This window comes from Poromitra crassiceps (genome assembly GCF_964638095.1).
Source record: "Poromitra crassiceps genome assembly, chromosome: 13".
NCBI classification, from domain to species: Eukaryota; Metazoa; Chordata; class Actinopteri; order Beryciformes; family Melamphaidae; genus Poromitra; species Poromitra crassiceps.
Genome location: NC_139644.1, coordinates 38,320,632 through 38,338,867, shown reverse-complemented (window position 1 = coordinate 38,338,867; position 18,236 = coordinate 38,320,632). Strand labels below are relative to the sequence as shown.

At 42.7% G+C, this 18,236-nt stretch overlaps 1 protein-coding gene across 2 annotated transcripts in view; it reads left to right on the top strand.

Moving 5' to 3' along the window:
• Positions 1-15,488: 15,488 nt before the first annotated feature.
• Positions 15,489-18,236, top strand: part of grapa (GRB2 related adaptor protein a) — a 38,685-nt gene continuing 35,937 nt past the window's right edge. For both annotated transcript variants that reach the window (XM_083648752.1, XM_083648751.1), the window contains exon 1: positions 15,489-15,924. In XM_083648752.1, the coding sequence (XP_083504878.1) occupies positions 15,847-15,924 (78 nt within the window). In that variant the 5' untranslated portion in view covers positions 15,489-15,846. The remainder of the gene's footprint in view (positions 15,925-18,236) is intronic.

The window sequence follows — 18,236 nt, the reverse complement described above, 5'->3', positions numbered from 1 at the left end:
GAAAGTAGCCTACATAACGTTAGATGTAAACTGTGAAAGGGCACAGCTGCTGCTACTAACTGGGCTGGGAGAGGCTTTGTGTTTAGCCATAGCCTACTTTGCTAGTTTGCTTTTAATGTGCGCGGGTCTGCTCAGTGCTCAGCTGCTTTTTTTCCTCAAACTCTTTTCCTCACCGCTTGACATGTGGATATGACGTCACTCACTCCAGCGCATTTCTTAAAGAGACAGGCTCATATTGACCATTATCAGTCATAGCAGTGGTCGGAAAAGTACCGGGTCTTTTTAAATCTTAGTATAGAACCTGTTCTACAGCAATAGTACCGCGGTTCGGGGGTAGTACCGGTAGTACCTACATCCCTACAACAGACACAATCATATCTGGACTGTATTTGATGCTATCGATGCTCACGGAAGATGCGACAAGGACAGTGTTCTGAGCAGCATTCCTCTGTTTCAGAAAATTCTGAATATTCTCAGGGAAAGATGAAACCAAAGTAACTGTAACCCTGTCCATTTCGATGGATGGCTTGAAAAATGATGAGGAGTCTACATGGTAAGCCATCATTTTTTGATGCCGGACAGCCAGACTTTGTGGGACATTTTTGAAGTTTTTTGTGTTGCGAATTGTTTGTTTGAAGAATTTATGCTTTCCTTCAAACCGCATTGTCCACATATCTCTGAGTGGCCCATACACCCTGATCAGCTGCGGATAATGTTCAATGAAGTGGTGCTTGGGGCGCAATGTGAAATGTGGAAATACTGTTAAAAGTAAACCTCTGTGGTCTGAGATCTTGGCTTCAAGAAAATCAAGAGAATCTTCAGTGAATCTAAATGACACTGACAGTTCCAGGATGTCCTTCAAAAGCATTAAAATTCCCCATGTGTGATCATTCTCGGGGACATCAAAACCAATTATGAGTGGGAGAAGTCTTAGCAGTGCCCAGTTTTCATGGGCGTTACCGCCAATGGTATTTCTAGAGGCAAATGTGGCTGGGATGGTCTGAGGCTTATCAGTTTTGTCTGTGAATTTGTAGGGAAAACGTTTGATGGCTTTGTTCAAGGAATCAAGGGAGATGTACTTCTTGGAGATAAAATCTTTAATGCACAAGGCCATCTCAACGGGGATGATACCCTCCAGGAGGTCGTGCATTATGTCAGGTGGAAACCCAGTAACAGTGTGGAAATGTTCCAAAGTGTCTCTTAAAACACAAGGAGCTTTCACACCGTACTCTTTCACCAAACTTGGATCCTGTAAAACTTCCGAAACTTGCCTGTCATGAGTCTGGCGGTTTCTGCTCTCAAATGCTCCTGACCGGACTTCTTTCTTCTGAATGTCACTCTTCTGTGCCATGCAATGTCGACATGGGTGCTGCACCGTGAAGCACTCCTGGAACCCAGCCAAAGAATGAGCACCTAGGTTATCAGCTGACACATAGAGCACAGTTCCTTTCACACACTCGCCTAGCTGCTCAACATAGACACCGTGTTTTTCAAGAGTTACCAGGTCTTGAAGAAGTGGGCGAAGGACAGCTGCATAGCCATACTGTTTGATTGCACTTGATTTGCATAAAATTGCTAGCTGAATAGAGTGAAGTGTGGAGCGATGTTTTGAGGGAAGATTGGCAAGCACCCAATAAACACCGGTCAGTTTGTGCTTCTTCCTTGAAGTCCCCAGAGGATTTGCCAGTTCATATTCATCGATCCCCAAGCCAATCAAAATCTTGAAGGTGTCGGTCTTTAAAAAAGCATTCTCACGATAGTGAGTTCCATCTCTGTAAGAGTTGAACCCATCAACGCTGTCATCATCATGAGTGAGAATTTTATCTAGAACATCAGCTCTGTTTAACAGTTTTTGTAACATTCCCAGAATTGGCACATAAGTGAGTGATTGCGATTCATTGTCAAGCTTGTATTCAACTGGCATTGGTATTGGAAATTCCTTCTGAAAATATGATGCTCTTCTACAGGCTGTAGAGAGTGGCTTGCCAGCATCAGTCATTTTCAAGAAAAGGTTATTCTCTTTGACAGCATTCACAATCTCGCTCACAACTGAATCATTGTCACTGACACCATGCTGATTGAGAATTTGCTGAATGGCATTACACAAAAGGGGCTCTGAGAGAAGAACAATTTGATTCAGTTGCCGTATTAGCTCCTGTACTGCCATGTCAGATATATGCAAGATTGCCTGCAGCTTAAGAAAGAGTGAGGCTAAATTATGCTCCAGTTGATGCTGTAAATGATCCAAATTTTCAGTATGAGCATCTTGCCCTTCCTCATTTTCCTCTTGGAAAAAATCTGTGGGATCATCTTGAGCCTCATCTTGGTGTACATCTTGTGGCACATCTAGATTTTCATTACGAGGTGCAATGTGCACGGCAATGTCAGGCTTCAAATGGTTCTGACTGTGAAGCCCATGCTCTTTAGATTTATGAGCATTAAATGTTGAGTAGACATTGCTCTCAAAAGCACAGTTTTCATATGGACACTTCACCGTTTCCTGTTTTTTAAGATGTCGGCGCAAATGGGAGAAAAAGATGAGTTCTGTGCAGGGTTCTTCAAAATTGCAAAGAGGACAATGAAATATTGTAGGGATTTCTTCCGCTCCACTTATCTGCCTGTCATGGGCTTCATGTGGGTGGTTTCTTGATAAATGCACTTTGAGGGCATTAAATGACTTGAATGAACACAGGCAATCTGTGTGGAGGCATGGAATTGGAGTAGTTCTGGCATAGCTTCCATGTTTGATGCGGTAGTGCTTGAATAGTTGAGCCCTCTTTTCAGAAGAGAACAAGCAGTACTTACACTTCCAATCCATAGGTGTCTGTTTTCAAAGCTCTAACCCTACAAAACAAACAACAAAAGCAATCAGTTAAACAGTAATTAACTCAGTCAAGATGCTTGTGTAAAGCTAGAATCTATCCATCAGTTTGATGGAACAGAGTCACTACAGTCTACTACAAGATAGGGCTGCTGGATGATGATTTGGTATTATTGTGACTAGTGCAGTGCCCGTTCCCCCATGCACCACCCCGTGGGCGCTCCCCCACACACACACACTGCGCTCTGTCAGGTCCCCCTAAGCGCAAGTTTGAAGTTGATCCAACAAACGGTTCTCGAGATATGCGAAGAAAATACCTACAGACAGTCCTGGAATAAGTCCAAATTGCATGAAATGCGGCACCGCACCCCATTGGGGTCCGAGCAGCGCACTTACCAAGTTTGAAGTCAATCGGACAAATGTTTCTGGAGATAAATCGCTTTTTGTGTTGCCAGTAGGTGGCGCTATGCCAAATTGCACGGAATTCAGCTCCCTGCACTCCCTGTAGTCCCCCTAAGCGCACTCCCCAAAGTTGAAGTCGATCGGACGAACGGTTATTGAGATAAACATAATTTTTGATGTTGCCAGTAGGTGGCGCTATGCCGAATTGCACGGAAACACGGCACTGCAGTGCACAATAGGGCACACTCCCAAAGTTTGAAGTCGATCCGACCAACCCGTCCTGCAGCTCGCATTCGCAGCTCGGCCGCTCCGTGGCCTTGCCTTGCCGCAACTCGGCTGCTGTGATGTCTGATGATGTCCGATTTATGACATCACTGATGATGTCATCAGGATTTATGATATCACTGATGATGTCATCAGGATTTATGATATCACTGATGATGTCACAGTGGGATTTATGACATCACTGATGATGTCACAGTGGGATGGATTTATGACATCACAGATGATGTCACAGTGGGATTTATGACATCACAGCGGGACAAGCACAGTGGGACAGAGAAACAAACAGAGCACCAGCTCCCATTTATATACTGATGATGATGATGATGGTTAAGAAAATCAATTCTCCGATTTTTTATCAATTTTTATTTTAATCCTTTGATATCGATTCATACGTCACACATTTTTTGTGGTCTCCGGTTAAATATTTGGGAGCAGCTGCCAGTGTGCGGACTAGGGCTGAACGATTAATCAAATTTAAATCGAAACCGAGATTTGAAAGAACACAATTAGATTAATCGCAAAGGCTTCGATTTGACGATTTAACATTCTACATGTGACATGCCTGCATGTAGGTACACGTGACGTGACGTCGTTACGCAGCAGCAGCACGCCGTAGACGTGACGTATGTTTATGCTGCAGCACGCAGTACTATCAAACGTGCCTGGATGGATGGAGGAGGAGAAAGCATTAGCTGCAGTCTGCAGAATAGCTAGCTAGTAGCTAGCGAGCCGATTAGCAAACTTTACAAAAGTTGACACATTATTCACTCTGACTTGATTTTTAATAGATTATCTACAATGGAAGGGCAGCTATCTAACAAGACTCTGAAATGTAATGTAACAAGAACAAGAAGCGGCCGCCGGATGATTTAGCACCAAAGAAAGGCTGGAACTACTTTGGATTTAGAGCATTGTTTAGTGACCAAAAGACAGTGTTATGCAAGCGCGGTGCCGACAACGCTTCAAACGTCATAAAAGCTATGGAAATCAACAGATGGACCAGACTCCAGTGCTTCACCACAGACTACACCTCACCATCGGTACGTTATTTAGCCTAGCAGCTAGGGCTAGGAACGTAGCAAGTTAACTTTACTAACGCTAGCTCTCTCCCTAAGGAGATAGCTCATTTAGCTAGTAAAGTTAGCTTGCTAGCCCTAACTGGCTAGCTCACGTTACATGTTCTGGTTATCTTTCTTCTTCTTCCCCTCTCACTTAACATTCTCAGTCTGACTCTGCCTGAATGCAGTAGGCTACTTGTATTGTAACGTTAGCTTGGTAAGCCTACAGTAATGTCTAAATGCCCCTCTTCACCTCCCCCAATATATTATATAGCCAATATATTGTCAGTCTGGGAAATGGAATGATTCTGTAGTAGCTAATGTCCTCTCTCCCAGCGTTCTGCTCTCTCCCTCCCCAATCCCCATCTCTCCTTCCTACTTTCTCTCCCTCCTACATCATTATTAGTATAATTAGTTCCAATCTTAAAAATGCAATACAGCTATGTACCGTACTGTAGTACTTATAGAATAATTTGGTTAATTATTTTGTTTTTCAGAAAAGTTGCGAACAAGCTACATAAGTGGAGAGAATGTCCCACAAATCAAGGCCCGGGTGAAGACAGAGATGGAACAAGTGCAGGTAGCACTAAAGGTAACCTGCATTAATTCTCTCCTCTCTCCTCATCCTCCCTCTCTCCCCTTCCTTTCCTTGCAAAATAGGGCTTCACTGAAACACTGCTTGTGTATATAGCCTGCCCTGTGCCCCGTCATTGATGTGTGAATGAATGTGTGTGCTGTGAATTGCATTAATGTGAAACTTAACAGTTGTGTCTGTGTTTTGCAGGAGAAGAGGGCTGCCATCACCCTCAGATGCTGCTGCTGTGCCTCAAAGTGCAGCACAGGAAGGAGCCGGGCCATCGGCTGCAAAAAAGGCCAAGCGATCCTTGGGCAGTTACTTCAAGAGCTGTGGCGATGCTGGTGCTTTTTGTTTTGTTTTTATTGTTAAAGACTTAAGACTTGAGTTGTGTCTCAGACTGAGACACAGAGAGAATTGCAGCTGTTGTTTAAAAGCAAATAAATGTTGCTGGAAAAAATTATTATCCAAGTTCTCATCCTTGCATTATAATATAGAGCAGTTTGTTGATTGTGATGTTTGAATGTGGTAGGCAAATGCTTCATTGTGTTTTACATTTATTACAGTTAATATTGCACTGAAACTTGAATTTAAAAAAAATCTAAATTAAATCGAAATCGCAATATCGGTCAGAAAAATCGCAATTACGGTAGATTTTTTACCCAAATCGTTCAGCCCTAGTGCGGACTCTATTTTTTTATTACTTATGTAGTTGAAACAAAAACATAAATAGTGTAGGCTACATAAATGGAAATGTTTGATCATTAATATCTACTATTAGAAATGATATAGGCTGGAATCAAATCACTGTGCATAATTGTGAAAGTGTCTTTATTGACAGATGAAAAGGCTGTTATTTACCCTTTGTCACCACTTGGTGAGTAAATATATTGGATGTGTAACTAAAACATTATCAAAGACACCAGCCACCCCGCTCATACCCTGTTCTCACTCCTCCCTTCCAAAAAACGCTACCGGAGCATCAAATCACACACCACCCGTCTCAGTAACAGCTTTTTCCCTTAGGCAGTCAGGCTGCTGAACAATTGACTCACACACACTGCAATGCACTGTCACTTTGTTGTCACAATATTGGCCAGCCAGAACCTTGAGTGCCATGCAGAAACGCGGAGACACAATTTGCAGAAAAAACATTATAAACTTTGATTATCAATCTGCTTCTTTAAATGATAGAGTGAAGTGACGATAAATTACTTTGTTTGAGACACACGCGCACACACACACGCACCTCACTGATTGCTGTTGACTGACTGGCATTTTATGGAGGCGGCGTTCTGGTTCACCGTGGATTTATTTAACGCTACCGTAGTTTGACTGTCAAAATCCCTTTACCTCGTCTTTTGTTGAAACGTCCAAACTTGTCTATTTCGTTGCTGTGGTAAAGGGACGCTAACGTTCTCATTCGCTATAAAGTATGAAGAAGACTCAGTGGCGGTGACGGCAGCGATTTTGTTTCTGTGAGCATCTTCCATCAACTCAAGTTTCTATTTTTGTAATGGACAGTTTCTTGTTATGAAAATGAAAAAAAAAACATACCTTTGGGGGCCTGGGGCTTTTGGGCTTAGTGATGGCTTAGTGCAGGGGGTTTTCAAAGTGTGAGGCTCGCCTTCCCAGGGGTGCTCCAATCACTTTCAGGGGAGGCTCAGTGACTGGAAGTAAAAACAATATTGCATTAGTTATTACATTAGGAGATCATATAGAATAGCCTAAAAAATGTGTGATTAGGTTGGATAGTTCAGAGATGCAATAGTTTTGGTGAATGGTACTGTTGTTTTTTCCCAGGTTCAGAAACAAATAATTGACTTCAGACACACCTTTTCTACGTAGGCCTATTTGGTGTAGTCTGAAGATGTGTCAAATAGCAATATCAGGCCAGTGTTTCCCCTACAATTGTACAGGCACTGCGAGGACCCCCGCCAGGCCAGAAAAAATTAGGGGGATGATGTGTTTGCAAATTTCAATAGAAACCTTTATGGCATAATACCATACAACAAAACCTATATTGGTGTTGACAATAATATATACAAGAGCACTAAATAATAGAGATGCTGCGATCGAGATTTTTCAATTCCGATCCGATTCCTATATTTTAGCCTCAAAACCGATCCGATTCCGATCAAATTTCGATACCCGATTCGATACCGATTTCGATCCGATACCGATACAGCACATATTTAAGCCTCTCTATGCTGTCGATAGCTAGCAGGCAACAAACATTTTTAGGGTTAGGTATGTATGTGTGTGCTTTGGTAATATAGTATGTAAACGATTTAGTTCATCTAATTAATTTGATGTAAAACTAAAACATAACAATCAAATACACACTTATTTTGTAATGGGTGAACACTGGACACAAATAATTATTGTTTCCTCACACATACACCCCCACTCTGTCTCACACAGGACACATACACACACATCTCTCTCTCTCTCTCTCTCTCTCTCTCTCTCTCTCTCTCTCTCTCTCTCTCTCTCTCTCTCTCTCTCTCTCTCTCTCTCTCTCTCTCTCTCTCACAGCCCTGTCCCTCACACACACACACAAAGTTTGTGCATACATTTCCACTGCCAGATTGGAGGAGTCTTTTGTCATTTTCTAATGTTACTTCTCTTCAGTGCAATACGTTTTGATAACGACCTGCTGTACAGCGCCGTTCGCTCAGTCAACTACGTGTCGTTAACGTTAGGTTAGAGGAGAAAGATAGCTGGTGTTAGCTAGCTAATTAGCCATGTTAGCTGCCTCAGTGGGTAACGTTAGCCTATAGAGAGTATTTATCTGACGTGTATGTTAGCTACTCCTCAAACCTGCGGGTGGAAATGGTTTATGCGATGCGATGTATGTTGAAGCAAGACAACGTTTTAATGTACCTTGAATTGGACAAATTACGACGGGTCGTGCTCACGCAGATCTAAGCCCTGGCCATCCTAGGCTCAACGCGAGACTCATCAGTCATTCGGTTGAGTCTCGCAAAGTTAAAAACGAGTATTCTACAATTCGAAATGCATTGTCCATCCCTACTCCACACATCATGGAGCTTTTGGAGGGTGATATGGCTTACATTAGCGCAGCTGAAGACACTCAGGCCAAACTCAGGGGCACTTTACACGAGGACGGTTTCCTATGGAAACGGGGAATTATTGTATCGTTAGTGCCTCCCGTTAAGACGGCGACGGCAAATTCGCGCTTAGGAAACGACACATTTTAAAACCACCTTCCAGAGTGAAATTCTTGGTGACGCTCCCCGCTGAGCACTCCATGTAATCACTTTGGAACGGCACATTTCAGAAACTCTGACGTGCCTGCACAGGCGACACACGCGATGCTGTGCGCGAGTTGGCAACCAAATACAACGTCAGTATGAATGAAGTTTGGCAACACTCAGAATTAAGCTACACTGCGGCCAACTTCAGTTACATGTTCATAGCGTTACTGCTGCGAGGAGCCGATGGCTGTACCCGGTCGGCATTTAACGTTAGTTACAAAAGCAGTCGACAGTGTTTTCTCACTGCCAGTAGCAGTAGGGTGACAGATCACAGTCAGCGCTCCCGGTCCTCGCTGCTCGTTAAAGATTTCCAATAGGTGTTATTCTGATAAACTGGTCACATATATGTTACATTCTCACCCGACAAATATTAAAACTTTAACAGTTTGGGGGTTTTTTTTAGCTTGAAAAAAGCTTTTTGGCAAGTCTAAATGACTGCGGAAAGTGTACTCTACTTCCGCGTTTAAAGCGAAATTACGTCATGCAGTAAGCGTCCTTGTATGGGCAAAGAATAAGGTGATCACACTGCCACCTAGCGACCTGGCATGTACATTACGGCGTTTTAAAAATTCAACAGCGCTCATGTAAACAGGGAGAAGGTGTGAAGGAAAAGGTGTGAAGGAAACGCTATTGTGTCGTTTCTTTCAGAAACTGTCCTCGTGTAAAGGGCCCCTCAATGTAAAAACTTAGTCACTGACTCGGAGGCCAAAAAAATCATTTTCTGTTTAACCAAGAGCTGAGAACAAAATAGCATGCTTCCCGAATTGAAGACTAGTCATGGACAATCCAACACAATTGTTTTTTGCGGCCATTAACGTTAATAAGCACACTGCATTTGCTGGAACTAAAGTTTATTCTAACGTACTTTCAAATGCATGCTACGTCAGCAGATAACGTTAGCTTTATAGCAGCTAGGCTAATGCCACACATGAACTCGCCTCTGCGGCAAAAGGGTGCTTTTTGGCGGCTAATGGTAGCGCAAAAATAAAACTCAAAGTTACTCTCCAAACCCTGACCAGTTAAGTTTGCTGAGGTAGATAGGCAGTACAAGTTAATATTTGACTAGCTGAAACTTACCTTCTCCTAAATTCCAATGGATGAAATTGCTGTGAGTGTGAATAAGTCTGGTGTGGTATGCCTCCTGTCTGGTGTGTTTTCCTCCTGTCTTCCGTGTGGAAATGAGCCGCCTGAAAGTGGGGAACTGCGCATGTGTAGTCTCCGAGTGCTGCCGAGGTCTCCCGAGTTTTGCCGATGGTCCACGCTGCTGAAACCGGAACCAGATCTGTCTCGTGCAAATGCGCATGCGCATTCAATAAGGCTCTGCTTGATTACTTCTGGTTGAAGTGTATGTAATGTGATTGAAACAGTTCATCAAGAGATGATCAAAAGTCTTTCAGGTGAATCTAATCAGTTTAAGCTTAATTTCAAACTTGCCAATGAGATTGAAACAGTTCAGCACATAGTGATCAAATGGGTTCCAGGTGAATCTAATCAGCTTGACCTTAATTTTTTACTGCCAAGTTTATGTTGAAAGAGATTCAAACATTTTATCAAAAGATGATCAAATTGCTTGCAAAGGAAATAAATTAGCTTAACGGGCAGGGTATGTTTTACCGGTTTGATTTTTTGTTTAAATTGACAAAGGGAAAAACCAGAAAACGGTCGTAGTTTAGTTTTTTTTTCAGTCAGTGACAGACAGACATCAGTCAGTCAGTCAGGTAGACAGACAGTGAAACACACAGTCAGTTCAGACACTGACAGACAGTCAGGTAGACAGGCAGACAGTGAGACAGACAGACGGTAGGTCAGGTAGACAGTCAGTCAGTCTGAAAGACAGACAGACAGTGAGACAGTCAGGCAGACAGTGAGACAGACAGACGGTCGGTCAGTCAGTCAGGTAGACAGTCAGTCTGACAGAGAGTCAGTCAGTCAGTCAGTGACAGACAGACATCAGTCAGTCAGGTAGACAGACAGTGAAACACACAGTCAGTTCAGACACTGACAGACAGTCAGGTAGACAGGCAGACAGTGAGACAGACAGACAGACAGACGGTAGGTCAGGTAGACAGTCAGGTAGACAGGCAGTCAGTCTGAACGACAGACAGACAGTGAGAGAGGGATACTGTAGCCTACTTACGATCAGATTTTTTTTTTCACAAACCTTTGGCAGGTGCAAGCCCAGAAGAGGTCAACATTCAAACCGGTAAAACGTACCTTGGTCCCCCTCCTTCCCCTGGTGACAGACAGCTGAGAGAGAGCCTGCATGGCCCTGCTGGGGATAGTCACCCTGGCAGAGTTTAAAGAGCTCAGCCAGGCTCAGCTCTCCAGCACCAGGTGGAAAATAAGAATGTGCACACACAGATGTCTCAGATGAACAGGTCTGGCTGTCCTCTGTCCATACAGAATAGTTAATTGATGTTCAGATGTTTAGACAGACTGGCAGACAAGACAGGCAGACAGAAAGACAGACAGATGTCTATTTAGAATATTCATATGTTTACAATATACAATAGTTCACTTTTTGTTGTTCTTCTGTTGTATCAGTAATTGAAGCTAGCCCTTTCAAAGTTGCTGGACACGTAGGAGACAGTCTAAAGCCTACTCTCAGCAAAGGGTAGGCTAATCGGAGCTACGCTGAGCGAGCTGTGGTCCCGCAGAGTTGAAAAAAATCAGAAAACGCACGAAATTACGAAATCCAGCAAAATGTACATCTCTTTTTGGGCCAGGGACACAGTTCCACTCAACCTGGAGCCGTAATTTTGGCTACAGTGTATGTTGAGAACCCCTAGTACATGCTCAAACCGTCATTTTGGTTGTAGCTTCAATTACTGAATTTTAGTGAATATAAAGATACGACACTTTTTTTTTTTTTTTTGTAAAGAAAAAAACTTCCGTTTTGACCTCCCATTTTTTGTGGGCTGAAAGAGGAGTGTGAGAGGAGTTCCCACAAAAAAAATTAGGCCTTGAAATTACTTCCCCTAGGAGTTATTCAGGTTTGATTTTTTTTTTTTTTTTTTTTTTTTTTTTTTTTTTTTTTTTATAACCATGTAGGTACTCTAAGGACTCCATTTTTGGCGAGGAGCCCGAAAAACGACTTCATTTTGGCCAAAAAGCAAGGGAAATGGCCCAAACGCGACTTCCGGTTTTTAGGGGGCGTTTTGACCTCCCATTTTTTGTGGGCGGGAAGAGGGGTGTGAGAGGAGTTCCCCCAAGAAAGGACAGCCTTCTAGTCCATTTACTTTAGGAGTTAAACGCACCCCTAATTTCAACATTTTTAAACGATTGGACCTCCCCCCTGCCTAGGGGGAGGGGACTTCGGCTAACCTTTTCTCAGGGTCTACTCTCCTATAGGAGGGCTACATGCTCCAATTGAAATTATAGCTCCAGGTGGTCCAGGGGAGTTAATTGACAACCCTAGCTGAAATTTGCACTAGGTTCTGCCGCTTGTGTACCGTTCACCCATGTTGAAGGGCTAAGTTGGAACTAGGGTTAGGAAGTTAGACATGTAGTCTTATGTAGTTTTATGCGCTGGTCCCGAATATGGGCGGGGCTTCCGCCGGAAGTGACCGGAAGTGGGTGTAAATAGGCTTTGAACATGGCATTTTGGCCAACCCTAGGCTGTTTTGCATATGGGTTGTTGGGGGGGTGTCATATGAGCATGAATTAGGCCAATTGGAGTCGTTTGGTGAAACGGCTAAGAGATTTTTTTTTTTTTTTTGTATGGGAAAAGTACTTAGGTTTTTTTTTAACCCTAGGAAATTGTATTTTAGCATAGCACAAATACTGACATAGTATTCCCCCGGACATGGTGCACATCATTCCCAACAATTTCTAGTTCCGATACGCTCCGTATATAATTCATATCAGTTAAATATCAAAGTCAAAATATCACTATATCTGGCACAAATATCACCTATCCGTGAGAGGCAAGTTCCCGTTTTTTCAGTGTACATGTACTCTTAAGCAAACGTTACTCATCATGATGAGTACCGTATACGGTAGTTACTTTACTCACCAGAAAGTAACCTCTACTCAGTAAAATGAGCAGAGTATACACAAACAGTAGAAAATTGTAAAGGTTACTTTTTTCTTAAAGTAAGGGTAGCAATTACCATTTGAAAGTAACCTCTACTCAGTAAAATGAGCAGAGTATACACAAACAGTAGCAAATTGTAAAGGTTACTTTTTTCTTAAAGTAAGGGTAGCAATTACCATTTACAGTGTATCTTGAAATAGAATGAGTTACACCGTCACTTAGATTTACTTTGAACTAAAAGGTTTCTCAGCAGTATAAATTCTCATTATGCATCTTCAGTTTTTCTTCAAACTCAAACAACAAGACTTTTCTTAGTCTATTTTTTATGCATCTTCAGTTTTTCCTGTCAAGTAAACAGTTTTGCCAGAAACTCAATTGAATGGTTTCTCTCCTGTATAACTTATCATGTGTCTCTTCAGAGACTTGTTCAACTGAACTACTTTCCACACATTGAACTTCAACAAACAAAGACGTTTCTTTGTCTATTTTTGGGAAAAAAAAAAAAAAAAAAAAAAAAACTTTTTTTTTTTTTTTTTTTTCTCTTCACGATATGAGATTTCATCTCAACGATACATATCGTGACGTTTTACTATCGCGAAATTTCGTGGGACGATATATTGTGACACCCCTAGTAGATAGTCTACATTCACCCATTCATACACCGATGGCGGCAGGCTGCCACGCAGGGTGCCTACACACCATCTACACACCATCGGGAGCAAGGAGGGTTGAGTGTCTTGCCCAAGGACACAGCGACGGCAGCTGGGAGGGAGCGGGGATCGAACCGCCAACCCTTGCGTCATTGGCCGACCCGCTCTACCTCCTGAGCTAAGGCCGCTCCCCCCCCCCCCAAAAAAAATCATCATATGTGGACCTCATCATGACACAATTCAAACATCATATGTGGACCTCATCATGACACAATTCAAACATCATATGTGGACCTCATCATGACACCATTCAAACATCATATGTGGACCTCATCATGACACCATTCAAACATCATATGTGGACCTCATCATGACACCATTCAAACATCATATGTGGACCTCATCATGACACCATTCAAACATCATATGTGGACCTCATCATGACACAATTCAAACATCATATGTGGACCTCATCATGACACAATTCAAACATCATATGTGGACCTCATCATGACACAATTCAAACATCATATGTGGACCTCATCATGACACAATTCAAACATCATATGTGGACCTCATCATGACACAATTCAAACATCATATGTGGACCTCATCATGACACCATTCAAACATCATATGTGGACCTCATCATGACACAATTCAAACATCATATGTGGACCTCATCATGACACCATTCAAACATCATATGTGGACCTCATCATGACACCATTCAAACATCATATGTGGACCTCATCATGACACAATTCAAACATCATATGTGGACCTCATCATGACACCATTCAAACATCATATGTGGACCTCATCATGACACAATTCAAACATCATATGTGGACCTCATCATGACACCATTCAAACATCATATGTGGACCTCATCATGACACAATTCAAACATCATATGTGGACCTCATCATGACACAATTCAAACATCATATGTGGACCTCATCATGACACAATTCAAACGGGATCAAAACATTATTGTCTCTTGCCGTTCACCACATTCATATTTTTTCCGCGGCTGGTTCGCATAGGGCCCGACCGGAAGGGGGCGGGGCTTTGGCTCTCTATAGGGCTAGAGTTTAAAAAATCTGAACTATCCCATTACTATAGTAAAGAGGGATTTGGGCCTAGCTCACAGTTCTGTCTTTAGCTGAGTCATACCAGGACGCCATGATTGTAACGGATTCTAGATTTCTAAAATCTCCCTCTCCTCTCCCTCACACACACACACACACACGCACGCGCGCGCGCGCGCGCGCGCACGCACACACACACACACACACACACACACACACACACACACACACACACACACACACATACCGGTATAAACAAACACCCAGCTGATATCCATTGGAAGCTGTGGTTGATATTGTTATGGTAATCTGATTATCTGTTGTGTTTGGAAGTTTTCAGAGGCAAGAACACTGCTCAGGCCCCTCCCCTTTCCTGTTTCTCACACACACGCACACACACACACACACACACACACACATACACACACACACTGTTGTATGTCCATCTTTATGAGGAGTTTCCATTGACTACATTCATGCCCTAACCTTTACCTATTAGCTGATATTATTTAAAGCCAATAACTGATCTTTATGTAAAATGGCCACGTTTCAATTTCAATTTGCAGCTTGTATTTTTATTTTTTTTGGGCTCTAAATGAAAATTCAATGTCATTTGCATTTGGCAATTCATATACTAATAGTATTGACATTTAATTTAAACTGATTTACACCCTTTATTCTTTAGCTTTATTCAAATGATGATGCAAATTGGGAAAAATGTATTTCCTGAACTGCATCAATTATCCACCTTATCAATACTAGTAGCTATAGGAATTGTCAAATGCAAATTACATTATTGAATCAGAATTAAATTTTCATTTTGAGCGAAAAACTGCACATACATGTGCCAAATTTAAATTCAAGTGTAGGCTATTACATGGCTATTTTACATGCAATACGCTTCCATAAATCTTAACTCATAATCCTCGTAATCCTAATCTGAATTCAAACCTTACTTACACACGCACACGCACACACACACACGCACACACACACACACACACACACACACGCACGCACACACACACACACACACACACACACACACACACACACACACACACACACACACACACACACAGAAGCCACGCAAACTGTCAGTGAGACAAATATATACACAGGAAGTGCCTCCCACTCTCTTGCCCCTGCTCTCTCTCTCTCTCTCTCTCTCTTTCTATCTCTCTCTCTCTCTCTCTCTCTCTCTCTCTCAGTGTTACTCATGGCAGTGTGGTGCTGAGCGCTGAGCAGCAGCAGCAGCCAGTCGTGTTCTTCTCCTCGCCGAGCTCACTCTCTCTCTCTCCTATAATCTGACTCTCTCTCTCTCTCTCTCTCTCTCTACCCCAATTCTCTCTCCTCCCCCTCCTCCTCTTCTCCTCCTCTCCTCCTACACCTCTCATTGCATCTGTAGGCTACTCCTCTACCTCTATCGTGTGTTTTTTGTTTTGTTTTGTTTTCTCCTCATCCCCCCCCCCCCCACCTCCCCCTGCACCAGAGGGGTTAGTGGGGGTCTCGGAGTCTCGGGTGTGTGTGGGTGTGTGTGTGTGTGTGTGTGTGTGTGTGTGTGTGTGTGTGTGTGTGGGTGTGTGTGTGTGGGTGTGTGTGTGTGTGTGTGTGTGTGGGTGTGTGTGTATGTGCACTTGTCCTGATGGAAGCGGTGGCTCTGTATACGTTCCGTGCCACGGAGGGCGATGAACTGAGTTTCAACAAGGGAGACTTGCTAAAGGTAAGGACAAGAATGACTCACTTATGTGGAGTTTCTCTTTCTCAGTGTCTCTCTCTCTCTCTCTCTCTCTCTCTCTGTGTGTGTCTCTCTGTCTCTCCCTCAGTCTCTCTCTCTGTGTCTCTATTTAAACATCTAAACATTTCGACATGTGCAGATTCACTGTCTCCATTACAGTATGTGCACTTTACACACAGCATGCACACACACACACACACACACATTAACCTTGCTCCTAGAGCAGCACAGAGTGGTGGACCAAGAGATTTAATTAATACAGATCAGCCACTTCTTCGTCTCTCTCTCTCTCTCTCTCTCTCTCTCTCTCTCTTTCTCTCTCTCCCTCTCGGCATGTGATAATTATAACAATTATAACTGAAGCGTCTATACAGCTCTGACATTCTCTCTCCTGGTGCTGCTGTTGCCTGCCAATTGCGAAGAGTGCAAAAATGTATTTAACATTGACAGTGAGAGACTTTTAACGTTTTACAGACTGACCGACTTCTAACGTTACACAGACTGATCGACTTTTAACATGACACACTGTGACAGACTTTTAACATGACACACTGTGACAGACTTTTAACATTACACACTGTGCAGTAGATTGAAGAATGGCAAGAATAGTTTGAAAAAGACTTGGAGAATCATGTCTCAAGCTGGTAAAAACAAAAGGACAAATCCATCCATATTTCAACGCTGTTACAGAAACATCCATTGGTGGTGTATTCTTTTTGTTCCCGTTGATCAAACGTAGAGGATGTGACGTCACACGGAGATGTTTGGCTGTTTTTGTTTCACACTGACATGTGGCGTGCACTTGAGAAAACCTCTTGCTAAGTTTGGATCTAACCCTTGACAGGTGTGAACATGCCTTGCGGACTCGGTTCGCTAAATATCAGCAGTCATTTCTGGTGCGTAAACAACCTTTGTGAACCAAAAATATGTTGCATTTCAACATTTCAAATGAACCGACATTTTCCAATGTCAATTTGAAAATGTCACTGAGTTTCCAGTTCATTTGAAAACATTACCCAAATAAAGCAACTTGGTTATGGTTAGGATTATGGTTTGGGTTAACAAAAAACCTTAAATATGACTCACGGCTTGAAATATAGACTTTGGAACCACTGGGGATCCAACGCGGCTCTCCGGTGTGAGAAAAACCTACCGGCTGCCCCTGAACAGAAGTATACGTCCAACGTATCGCAAAGGGATTACCTCCTCAAATTAAAAGTAGTGAAACAAACTGAACCAATACAATCAGAATAAAAAACGACATGCTTTTTTCTAGATTCTAGATTTTGCACCCATGTTCAACAATCATACAGGGAGAAATCCACAGTAGAGGAGGAGAGACAAGTTTCTTGACTCACAGCAACCTCGAGAGACCAGAATGCAATGCAGACACAAGACATTGCATTTGAGAATAGCCTCTATGGCAGGGGTGCCCACACTTTTTCAGCTTGGGAGCTACTTTTAAAATGACCAAGTCAAAGTGATCTACCAAACATATTTATTTATATATATATATACTGAGTATACAGTGGAAAACAGTGGAACAGTGGAAAAACAGTGGAAAAACAGTGGAAAAACAGTAAAAAATAAAAATAAATTGGCCCTCAATGCCATGCGATCGACCACACTACCTTCCGACGTATTGGGCACCCCTGCTCTATGGGATGCAACTCTCATTTTGCTTGAGTGGAAAAACTCTCTCCACCAATATGTAAAACAACACTGACAAATTCCCGCCCAGTGTCTGTAGCTTGTTGAAAGGCATTCTGGGAAATGTAGGAAATCGCTAACTGAAGTAGACGAGGCAGCTAGAGGGAAAGTGGATACACAAAAAAAATAAAAGAACAAAGAACAAAATAACTCTTGGAAATACATTCAACATCACAGATTGATTTGTTTAACCTTTAATTATGCAGTGGGAGTCTCACTGAGAGCAACGCTCTCTTTTTCAGGAGCGCCCTGTTCACATTCACACCTGGAAGCTGACCAGTACAACCACAGTCTCATCTGCTGGCCACTGAGCAGCTCCACTGGAACGGTTGGGGTTAAAGGCCTTGCTCAAGGGCACCTCGGTGGTGGTAATGAGGGAGGCGTGAGCGCTGCCTTTTCAGTTCCACACCAGATTTACCCGGGGATTGAACCCACGACCTTCGGGTCACAAGCTCGCTTCTCTAACGTTTAGGCCACCACTGCACTGATGATATACAGTTATAGAGTGTCTCAGGATCTGAGCACTACCGTATTATTCATTTGGCAGGCACACACTGTGTAAAATATTCCTCATTAAATAACACTCA